The 12,343-nt window shown below is 44.6% G+C and overlaps 1 protein-coding gene across 1 annotated transcript in view; it reads left to right on the top strand.

The window, feature by feature from the left end:
• LOC120881593 overlaps nucleotides 1-12,343 on the top strand; it is a 114,642-nt gene that overhangs the window by 78,595 nt on the left and 23,704 nt on the right. The window contains exons 7-8 of the mRNA XM_040265308.1: nucleotides 6,344-6,375; nucleotides 8,249-8,293. Of these exons, the coding sequence (XP_040121242.1) occupies nucleotides 6,344-6,375; nucleotides 8,249-8,293 (77 nt within the window). The remainder of the gene's footprint in view (nucleotides 1-6,343; nucleotides 6,376-8,248; nucleotides 8,294-12,343) is intronic.

Below are 12,343 nucleotides of genomic sequence, written 5' to 3'. Positions count from 1 at the left end.
AACTGCAAGGAGATCCAACCAGTCCATTCTGAAGGAGATCAGCCCTGGGATTTCTTTGGAAGGAAAGATGCTAAAGCTGAAACTCCAGTACTTTGGCCACCTCATGCGAAGAGTCACCTCATGCGAAGAGTTGACTCATTGTAAAAGACTCTGATGCTGGGAGGGATTGGGGGCAGGTGGAGAGGGGGACGACAGAGGATGAGATGGCTGGATGGCATCACAGACTCGATGGACGTGAGTCTGAGTGAACTCCGGGAGCTGGTGATGGACAGGGAGACCTGGCGTGCTGCGATTCATGGGGTCGCAAAGAGTCGGACACGACTGAGTGACTGAACTGGACTGAACTGAACTTAACTGACTCTAGTTGACAATTACCTTCACAGACAGTGGCACCTTAGGAACAGAGACTAGAAAGTGCAAGTGTTTTGTCTTTACCTGCTTGGCAGAATTTTAGGCTTTTTGTTGTGAAATGTACTGATAAAAGCTTGGGCTCTGCAGTCAGATGGACTGGGTTTGTGGATACTTTACCCAAGCCTTGTTTCCTCATCTGTGCAATGGGGGTGATACTAGTTCAGGATCAGGCACTAAAAAGTTTGTTGCAAGGAGCCCATTGATGCCTGCCAGGTCCTTGGCTCGAGTTCAGGCACACAGTAAATATTTTTAAAAAATTAGCTATTATATTATGGTTTAAATATGATAAAATATTATGTTAGTAATTATATTGATATATAATTATATACATATAATGTATATATATTATATATATATTAATATATTATATATATTATATGGTGTGCTGCAGTCCATGGGGTCGTGAAGAGTTGGACACAACTTGGCAACTGAACAACAACAATTATGGTTTTATTTTCACTTTAAGGATTGTTAAAATCTTTAACTGGAGAATTATTACTCATGGAGGCAGATTTGATTGAAACCCTTCTGGCGCCTACTATCCACCTGTCTAGGCTGCAGTCAGGCCCAGGTGCAGAGGTGGGAGAAAGGCTCCCTCTGGTTGGATTTTACAGTGCCAAGATGCAGCGTTTTTCTCCTGCCACTAAGGGAAAGAGGCCTGTACTAGGCAGGGTCTGGGAGCTGGTAGGCATAAGGCGTTTTTCTCCTCTCACTAAGGGAAAGAGACCTGTACTAGGCAGGGCCTGGGAGCTGGTAGGCATAAGGCAGCATTGACAGTGAAAGTGAAAGTGAAGTCGCTCAGTCATGTCCGACTCTAGCCCACCAGGCTCCTCCGTCCATGGGATTCTCCAGGCAAGAATACTGGAGTGGGTTGCCATTTCCTTCTCCAGAGAATCTTCCCGACCCAGGGATCGAACCCAGGTCTCCCGCATGGCGGGCAGATGCTTTAACCTCTGAGCCACCAGGGAAGCCCCCCAGCATTGACAGTACACCTAGTTATCGCGATAGAGTCGGGATGAAAATGTAAGGAATTTTAAAAGTGATACTAAGGAAATGTCCACTTCTATTCTCTACTGCTCTTCAGCCCCTAACATGGGAACATCTGGAATGGGTCCTCCCTCTCCATGATCACTTTAGTTTTCCTTTTAACAAACCACATGGAAAAGCAGACAGGAAGAAGACGTGGGGCACTGGCATCCACGTGGCATGTCAGAGAGGAAGAAAACCTTCCTTCACCCTTATGGGTTCTTCTGGCCTAAGGATTCAATTGACATGTGTCAGATTAACAGGAGTAAAACATACAAAAGTTTTAATAACTGGGGAACATGGAAGAGGGGCTTCCCAGGTGGTGCTAGTGGTAAAGAATTCACCTGCCAGTGCAGGAGGCCTAAGAGAGCCCAGTCCGATCCCTGGGTTGGGAAGATCCCCTGGAGGAGGAAATGGAATATCTCCAGAGTTCTTGCCTGGAGAATCCCATGGACAGAGGAGTATGGCAGGCTACAGTCCATAAGGTTGCAAAAGAGTCACGCATGACTTGGCAACAGCAGCCATATGTGGGAGATACCAAGGAGAACTTGAGTAACTCTCCAAAATGGCCAAAGCCCTCACTTTAAATACCGTCCTCAGCAGGCAGACAAGGATGTTGAGGGTGGGGAGAGTCAGTTCTGGGAGATCCCCAGGAAGAGCACAGTAAACCCCGGTGAGGTTGTCCTGAGATTTCTGTCCCTGCCCTTTCACTGATAAGATACAGATTTGGACACCCTTACACATGGAGATTTCCCATACAAATGTTAATGTTTCTTCCAAAAGGCTAACTCCTGCTGGGTTTTGAATGTGTTTCCTTTGCCTGCTGTTTCTTAGAGAATAACCAGCTTAAAATAACTAATATGCCAAAGAGACATATTTTAGGGAAGCAGATTCTGTTACCGCTAAAGCAGATTCCAGAGCCAGTGCAAGGGCTCTGTGGGTCCCCTGGGTTACTTTCTTCACTGGGCTGTGACTTTGGTGTTGCCCAGTGGGCGGCTCCTTCACCTCGGGCTAAGCCCCTTCCCCCATAACTGTTGAGTGTTTTGATACAGAGAGCTGACCCTCTACCCTGCAGCCTCATTATGTGGTGAAAATAAAGGTTTTCCGTAAGGGTTTTCTGGTTTTTAGCAGAAGTTCTGATATCTGTGCACATGCATACACATCTGGAAATAAAGATAAACAGCTGTAGAAAGGGGGCTATGAAAGGAGCAGTCAAGAGAAGTTTGTCACTGTTTTAAGCAGACATATTTTTTACAATAAGGATGTCTGACTCTTAATACATATTCTTATCAGTCCAGTTCAGTCGCTCCAGCTCTTTGCAACAGTTCAGTCACGTCCAGCTCTTTGCAGCCTCATAGACTGCAGCACGCCAGGCTTCCCTGTCCATCACCAACTCCTGGAGCTTGCTCAAAATCATGTCCATTGAGTCGGTGATGCCATCTAACCATCTCATCCTCTTTCGTCCCCTTCTGCTCCCGACTTCAATCTTTCCCAGCATCAGGGTCTTTTCTAATGAGTCAGTTCTTCACATCAGGTGGCCAATGTATTGGAATCAGCATCAGTCCTTCCAGTGAATATTCAGGATTGATTTCCTTTAGGATTGACTAGTTTGATCTCCTTGCAGTCCAACGGACTCTCAAGAGTCTTCTCCAATACCACAGTTCAAAAACATCATTCTTTGGCACTCAGCTTTCTTTATGGTTCAATTCTCACATCCATACATGACTACTGGAGAAAGCATAGCTTTGACTTTGTTGGCAAAGTAATGTCTCTGCTTTTTAATATGCTGTCTAGGTTGGTCATAGATTTTCTTCCAAGGATCAAGTGTCTTTTAATTTCATGGCTGCAGTCACCATTTGCAGTGATTTTGGAGCCCAAGAAAATAAAGTCTCTCACTGTTTCCATTGTTTCCCCATCTATTTGCCATGAAGTGGCAGGCTTCAACAGTACGTGAACTCTGAACTTCCAGATGTTCAAGCTGGATTTAGAAAAGGCAGAGGAACCAGAGATCAAATTGCCAACATCCATTGGATCATTGAGAAAGCAAGAGAGTTCCAGAAAAACATCTATTTCTGCTTTATTGACAGAATAAATTCTTCAAGAGATGGGAATACCAGACCACCTTACCTGCCTCCTCAGAAATCTGTATGCAGGCTAAGAAGCAACAGTTAGAACTGGACATGGAACAACAGACTCGTTCCAAATTGGGAAAGGAAAATATGTCAAGGCTGTATGTTGTCACCCTGCTTATTTATCTTATATGCAGAGTACATCATGCAAAATGCCAGGCTGGATGAAGCACAAGCTGGAATCAAGATTGCTGGGAGAAATAGCAATAACCTCAGATACATGGATTACACCACCCTTATGGCAGAAAGTGAAGAACTAAAGAGCCTTTTGATGAAAGTGAAAGAAGAGAGTAAAAAAGCTGGCATGAAACTCAACATTCAAAAAACTAAGATCATGGCATCCCGTCCCATTACATGTTCTCATAATTACTTTTAAATTAAAAGGTACAGTGACTGCATTATAAGGGTATGAGTCTGGAGAAAAATGACACAATGGCTGGCTTGTTCTTGTATGCATTTCATTGGGAACCATGTTTTAGTCTTTCTTAATGTCTTGAAACATTTCTTAATTTCAGGCTTACCACCACTCTCTGACCTTCTGAGCCAGAGGTTAAGATTAAAAAGTAAGAAGACTTGGGTCTGAAAATGAAAATGCATAGTTTTCGTAGGACATGGAGCTTGGGAAATACCAAATGCTTGGGACTGTTTATCAGAAAAAACCTTGAGTCAAGGAGGTTTTCAAAATCTGGAGGCTCCTGACTGACTTGACTGAAGAAGGGAAAGGAAGAGACTAGCAGTCCACTGCTTTTGCTGTTTTCTTCCTCAGTTTACTGTCACTGCCAGGGCTGGGGTCAGCCGGTGAAGTGGTGGGGCGTGAAGGAGGACATGGTCCCAGGGGCTTTGAAGTCTTAATGGCCCAGGGTCAAGTGCTCCTTTTCTGTTTGTTAGCTGTGTGACTTCAAGAAAGTTAATGAACCTCTCTGAGCCCCAGTCTCTGCATTTGTCAAATGGCCTTCATAGGCTTATTGGGATGATTCAATGAGAAAATCCAGAAAGATTTTAAACACTCATAAGTGCAAATAACACCATTGTTGTTTTCTTCCTGGTTTTTCATTTATTCATCAGATTCTGATTTGATGGGCCCAGAAAAATGGTTTTTAGAAGGCTCTCTGAGAGTTCTAATGTCTTCAAGTCCACACCTTGTGAAACGCTGTTCCTGAGGGATAAGGAGCAGTTGGGGCATCATGGTGGAGGGCAGGGCTCTTACTTATATGCACAAACTCTACGTGTCCATGGAGCACACATAGCTGAGCTGCACACCTGCAAGGCTCCTGGCAGTGACTCTTTTCGGGGGAGGGTGCAGGGCGTGGTGTGTATGTGTGTGTGTATGTTATGCAGGGTGTGCTTGGGACACTGAAGAACATTCCTTCTGGGGGAGCAGGAAGGGTGGGCGACAAGGGAGAAGGGTGGGGGTCCATGCGTGCGGTGCCAGGGAGCTCAGGCCAGGAAGCAGTGAGAAGCCACAGAAGGGCAAAGACATGATAAGGTCCTGCAGAGGGACAGACCAAGAGAGTGAGACAGTAATTGTTAGAGAGTGCGAGAAGCTTGCAGGCAGGCAGAAGCGGTGTGCAGTGAGGAGGGGAGAAGTTTGAGAGATGCATTGGAGGAAGCATAGGAGGAGTCTGATTGTGCTGCTTGCCAACAAAGGGGGAGCAAGAGTTAGTGATGACTCAGAGGTTCCAGTTAGGTGACCTGGTGATTCTGTGTGAAGACAGGTTGGGAGGATCAGGTTTTCTTGGAGAAGAAAAGGCAAGGACTAGCTTGTGCTGACTGTATGTAAAGTGCTGAAGTGACCCTTGGGCCTTAAGTACCTGGAAGTCAGGGAGGAGGCCTGGGAAGGGGTCAGAGATCTAGGATCTGAAGCTTTGGCCTGAAGGTGGGCCTGAGGCAATGTGTGGAGGGCGCACTGAGGCGGTCTTGGGACAAAGCGAATCGCCAGGAGCTGACGGAGCTGGGAAATGAAGCACCTGGAGGCGGGAGAGACCACCGAGCCGAGGGGAGGGAAGAGACCAGGTGAGGGGCACTGGAAACCACCACAGAGCCTGTCACCTGCTTCATCGAAAGGGAGGTGGCCCTTAAGGATGGAGAGGGCCCCTTGGGTTTGTTGGGCAGGGGTCCTCAGTGCCTCTAGCTCGAGTGGTTTCCGTACGTGGGAAAAAGCAAAAGGCTGGTGGCTTTGAGTCTGGGAGAGGACGGGGAGTGGGAAGTGGAGATGGGGAGTTCTCCCTTGAGACCTCCCATGGGACTGAGCAGGGCAGAGCCGGGATGGGGATGCAAACAGCAGGGCAGGCAGTGGAAGGACCAGTTGATTGAATGGGGGAGCTGTCCAGGCCCTTCATTTCCCGGAAGTGCTCTATGGGAGGGAGGAGGCTGGAGAAGCAGGTGAGCAGACCTTGGAGTGAGTGGGCGAGCAGCCCTCTGTAGGAACCAGGAGGAGGGACTGGAAGCCAGTGTGGCGGGCCGAGGTGGATGATGGGCCGGAGACGTGGGGTGTGCGGATTCAGCGCAGTGACCCTGTGCGCAGTGCTGCTGGTACCCGGGGTGTGAGCTGACCAGCAGGGCTTCACTTGCATACTCCAAAGTCACCTCTATCCCTGTGGTTTTGAGTCCGATTGGAGTGGGGAGTGAGGGGGCAAGAAGAGCCTTGAGGAGGGAGAGAGTTATTCCACCTGCCAACATTTCTGGAGAAACATAGTATGATCATTTTGAAGACTTTCATAATTATTTGTATAAAATTAGTATCCGTTTATAAAATTGTTTTTCTTTTCTTGTTCTAGTGATGATCACCAAGGCTCTTTAGAAGAAAAAGGTATGAACTCTAAGTCAACGTTGAGTAACTGAAAAACTTAAGCTACACTGTGTGGAAATTTGCATTTTTAGAAAATGATTTCTTTATTCATTTTATTTATGGGCTGCAAATGCCTCATTACATTCATGCAGTCACCAACTTACAGAAATGTGTTGAAATAATCAGTAGGTTAGGATGATGAGATAATGACAGTTTTTCAGAATTTTCTTTAAGATTGTTTGTCAACAGATATTTAAAACAATGAAATGTAAAGAATTCATACCTTTGTGGTTTTTGTAACTTAAGAATAGAAAACAAATACTCTTACATCTCTTTCCTTTTAAACTCTGGCTCTAAAGTTCTTTTTAACCTTATTTTAAATTTAGTAGAGTAAGAATAGAGAAGCATTGTCAATGGAATTCTATAATTGTTCTATGCACGAGTAGATATTTTCTTTAGTACTTGAGTGTTATCATCAATTATAGATACTTAATGAAAATAGCAACACCTAATTCTATCCCTGAAACTGGATCAAGTAAAACCCTGCTGTTAAAAGAAGGTCATGGTCTAGGTTTAGGGGTTGCTGAGGCCTGAGTCCCTTCTCTCAATTTCTCTCTCTGACCAGCAAAGTACTGGTGCCTTCCTTACTTTCATATTGTCCTAATTTCATTTGTCTACTGCATGGTCCTTCCTTATCCTCACACATGCTAGGGGCTAGGACATGGATTTTCTCCTAATTTCTGCAGAGTGCCTATCACACGGTGGACAGTAAGTCAGTGAAGGGACAGTAGTCTCTGTCTGCACCGAGGGGAAGCAGTCAACCAGTAATCGAGCCCCTTCTGTTCACCAGCCTGGCATGGGTGAATGTTCCAGACAAATGAAATGGAAGAGTGCTAGGTCCTGTTCCATGAGCCATCTAATTGAGCGTGGCATAAATACAGATGAGGGGCATGGTAACTAAGTGGCAGTCCTTCCCTACACAGAAATACTCTTGCTCTAGTTGATGTTGTTGGTAACTTCTGCAACAGTTACCCGTTCTTCTCCTTTACTATAATATCTCCATTCCCATGCACCTACACTGGCCTCGGCTCTTATCACTTCATAGCTGAATCTCTGCAGCAGAGTTTTAGACTCTCTGGAGTCTAATGCATCCTGAACAACAGTACCCCCCGCCCAAAGTGCACCAGCATCTTTGGGAACACCATGGCCCATTTCAGCTTGAAGCACTCATGTAATTCTGCATCTCCATTCATTCCGTGTAGGAGAAACACCCCCCAAGGCCAGTTCTTCGCAATTGCGTTTGAGGTCCTCCCTAGTCTTGTCCCAGCTTATCTGGATCCTCATCTCTAACCTGTCTGTGTCATTTCACTAAATCAGTGATGGTTGTTTGCTTGAGTTGACTGTTCAGTGGGAAAGGACTCAGTCTTTTCTATAGTAACACCATCGTCTGCTCTTCAGTTACAAAATCTAAAACCAGGTGCTTTTTTTCCCTTTCTGGTGTCAAGTTACTTAATCACCAGGGATGTTTTGAGAGAAGAGCTAAGTTGATCAAAGAGTGCCACTCCTTTGGCACAGAACTAAGAGGTTGCCAGGGACCCAACCGAAGGTCATTATAAAGTTTATTGGCTTTCTGTTCGCCTTCTCTTGGAAAAGGCTTAAGGTTGCTTGGTCTAAATCTTTTTTCCTTTAAGAATATGGCCTTGCTTACCATTGGTAACTGGGTGTTAATTTGACTTGCAGTGCTGCTTGCGGTTTAAAGAGGTAATTCAGTTTATAGAAGAGGATACTTCTGTTATTTTTGGTTTAGCAATTTTGTTTTTACAAAAACGAACACAATCTTCTATTTTATCCTGGTATTTATACTACTAAACTTGATTTCTTTCTCAAAATTTAGATTGCCTCAGCCCCAACCTAGATACTTCAGGGGACTCTAAATCAGGTAAGAAAGAGATATGATTAACATTGGTAAATGCCCAAATGAAATTTTTATAAAATAACAAATTTATCGCAAGATAAATAACAATTAATTTTTCTGTTTTACTTCAAGCAATCTGCATGAAAGATAGGAACTTTCATCTTTCTACTTGAAAGAGCTGATTAAGTTTTAAACTTTCATGGTTACGTAGCCTAGTGAAATCAGTAACTTAAAATTCAGTGATGAAGCTGTGCTTAATGAAACTGAGAATTTATCTGATGGGGCAACTGGACCATTTTCTAGATTGGTTTCACTAACCTAATACAGGGTCCTCTGCAAGCCAAACCAGATGGTGGATACTTGGCTGAGGTAGTCCTGGGAGGTTTCCCTGAAGAGGTGATGGTTGACTTGAACTCTGAAGGATGCATTACGGTAACAGGGCAAAGGTGGGGACGAGAGTTATCTGAGTTCAAAAGACTTGCAGGTGTAAATGTAAATGTCCCCATGTGGGGAAAGTGCACAGCGCTTGTTTGCAGAGACTGAAGAAGGTCACATGACTGGAATCAGAGAGCGAGGGGAAGGGTGGCAGGGCCAAAGTGTGTCTGTAGAGACAGGTGGGGGCTGGATTGCATAGGACCTTTGGATTAAAAAATCTTTTCTCCAGAGTAGATGTACAAATGCCCAATAAGCACATGAAAGATACTCAATATTATTTCAGGGAAATACAATTCAAACCCACAGAAATATGCCATTTCAGAGCCACTAGGGTGGCTACAATGAAAAAGATAATAGCAAGAATTGTCAAGAATGTGGAGAAATTTGAACCCTCATACACAAGCTCAACATTCAGAAAACTAAGATCATGGCATCTGGTCCCATCACTTCATGGGAAATAGATGGGGAAACAGTGGAAACAGTGTCAGACTTTATTTTGGGGGGCTCCAAAATCACTGCAGATGGTGATTGCAGCCATGAAATTAAAAGATGCTTACTCCTTGGAAGGAAAGTTATGACCAACCTAGACAGCATATTAAAAAGCAGAGATATTATTTTGCCAACAAAGGTCCGTCTAGTCAAGGCTATGGTTTTTCCAGTGGTCATGTATGGATGTGAGAGTTGGACTGTGAAGAAAGCTGAGCGCCGAAGAATTGATGCTTTTGAACTGTGGTGCTGGAGAAGACTCTTGCGAGTCCCTTGGATTGCAAGGAGATCCAACTAGTCCATTCTAAAGGAGATCAGTTCTGGGTGTTCATTGGAAGGAATGATGTTGAAGCTGAAACTCCAGTACTTTGGCCACCTCATGCGAAGAGTTGACTCATTGGAAAAGACCCTGATGCTGGGAGGGATTGGGGGCAGGAGGAGAAGGGGACGACCGAGGATGAGATGGCTGGATGGCATCACTGACTCGATGGACGTGAGTCTGAGTGAACTCTGGGAGCTGGTGATGGACAGGGGGGCCTGGCATGCTGCGATTCATGGGGTCTCAGAGTCGGACACGACTGAGCGACTGAACTGAACTGAACTGAACTGAGACTGCTGATGGAGGGCTTCCCCAGTGGCTCAGTAATAAAGAATCCTCCTGCAGTGTAGGGGATGCAGAAGATGTGGGTTCAGTCCCCGGGCTGGGAAGATCCCCTGGAGGAGGAAATGGCAGCTCACTGTAGTATTCTTGCCTGGAAAAAATGACCAGAGGAGCCTGGTGGGCTACAATCCATAGGGTCACAGCGAGTCAGACACGATTGAACACCCACACCCACCCACACTGCTGATAGGAATGTAGATTGACACAACCACCTGGGAAAAAGTTTGGTAGTCCTCAAATAGTTAAAGATAATTGCCATTTGACCCAGCAATTTCTCTCCCATGTATATAGCCAAGAGAAGTGGAACCATATCTCTACAAAAGAACTTGTGCATGAATGTTCACAGCAACATTATTCATGATATTCAAAAGTTGGAAACAACACAAAAGCCCATCAAGTTTTAAACTCATAAGCAAAATGTGGTGCACCCATTTGTGTTTGTTTGCTGCGACTGCTGTAAGAAAGTGCCATAGACTGGGGAGCTTAACCAGCAGAAGTATGTTCTCTCACATTCTGGGGGCTAAATGTCTGAGTCAGGAGGTTGGCAGGGTTGGTTCTCTTGGAAGACTAGGAGGGAAGGTCTGTTCCAGATTTCTTTCCTGGCTTTGTAGGTAGCCATCATCATGATCTCATGATGTTCTCCCTGTGGTGTGTCTCTGGGTCTGAATTTCCCCTTTTTGTAAGGACACCAGTCGTCTTGGATTAGTGTCCACCCTGATGACCTCATTTTACGTAAAAGTAAATACTTCTGTGAAGACTGTATCTCCACATAAGGTCATATTCTAAGGTGGGTTATGACTTAAAACATGAAGTTTTTGTTGGGGGACACAATTCAATATTATAACACCATACAATGGAATATTATTCAGCCATGAAAAAGAATGAAGTGGTGATACATACTACAACATGGTGAAACCTTGGAAACATGCTCAGTGAGAAAAGCCAGGTACAAAAGCCCATCTGTTATGTAATTCCATTTATGGGATTTATCTGGACATTTATGGAATGTCTAGAATATGCAAATCTATGCAGGCATGAAATAAGAGTATTGGTTATCTAGGTCTAGGGGGAATGGGGAGATTGAAAGTGGTAGTTAAAATGTACAGGGGATTTTAGGGGATGTTTAAAATGAAAAATTGATTGTTGTGATGGATGTACAGTTGTTGTTGCTGAATTGCTCAGTCATGTCCAACTCTTTGCGAACTCATGAACTATAGCCCTTCAGGCTCCTTGATCCATGGTGCTTCTCTAGGCAAGAATGCTGGATTGGGTTGCCATGCCCTCCTCCAGGGGATCTTCCCAACCCAGGGATCAAACCCAGTTCTCCCTCATTGCAGGCAGATTCTTTACCGTTGAAGCCACCAGAGAACTGTGAATATGTGAAAAGCTATTGAGTTGTACACTTTGAATTATGTAGTGTGTGGACCTCAATGTGGGAGACCCGGGTTTGATCCCTGGGTTGGAAGATCCTCTGAAGAAGGAAATGGCAATCCACTCCAGTACTTTTGCCTGGAAAATCCCATGGACAGAGGAGCATGGTAGGCTCCTACAGTCCATGGGATTGCAAAGAGTCGGACACGATTGAGTGACTTCACTCACTCACTCACTCAAGGTTATTATAGAAAAGTAAAAAAAGTTATATCAGAAGAAAAAAATTCAAAGCTTGTCATCCAGGAAAAAAAATCCATGTTTTCTTGAAAAAACTTAAGCTCAAAAAACTTAAATCACAGAAATCACAGGGCCGTTTGTCTCAAACCATTTTCTGGGACTGTGGTCTTTGCATGCTTGATTTACTCCTGTGACTAGGTTTATGTGCAACAGAATATATTTAGGACAGACAAGTAGCAAAAGTTGTCCCTCTAATTTGTTTCCTGCCCTTGTCATTTCTGAAAACAGGGCCACCTGGCAATCTTGTTGCCAGATGGGAGTTTTTATCTTTATATCTGGAAGATTAAGTATATTTTTCCCTTTTTCATCAAGGTAATTTTGTACTGGTTTGATGATTACATCAGTTATCTTTATGAGGTTTCCGTGTTGCTAATGACTAAAGAAGATTGGTCCCTAAAGTTGTGCTAAGTACCCTTTGGTTTTAATGTCAAATAAAAAAGTAGGAGAAAGATGGTTTCGTAATATGCAACCAAAATGAAGATTAGAAGGAGACTGTGCAAGGACCGCTGTCTAAGGAAGGGAGAGAAAGCCTGCTGCTTTCAGCATTGTCTGAAGTTGAGAGTTAAAAATGCTTGAATGCAGAGTATGGTAGGTAATTCAGATTCTCAAGTTGGGGGAGAGACACTTCAGGTCAGAGTGGGGTGAAGCCTTCTCAGCTGGACGAAGGGAGGCTGGTCAGGAAGTGTAGGTGGGAATCCCCTGGTGGTCCGGTGGTTAGGACTCCACACTTTCACTGCTGAGGACCGGGCTTTCTAGCCTGGAGATTTCAGTTTGCCTGCTGGGATTTCAGTTTGCCTGCTGCCACACTTCCTCTGTTCCCCTTT

The sequence above is a fragment of the Oryx dammah genome, unplaced genomic scaffold, assembly GCF_014754425.2.
Source record: "Oryx dammah isolate SB20612 unplaced genomic scaffold, SCBI_Odam_1.1 HiC_scaffold_2, whole genome shotgun sequence".
Classification (NCBI taxonomy): Eukaryota; Metazoa; Chordata; class Mammalia; order Artiodactyla; family Bovidae; genus Oryx; species Oryx dammah.
The sequence above is the reverse complement of the archived record's forward strand: the minus strand, read 5'-3'. Positions and strand labels throughout refer to the sequence as shown.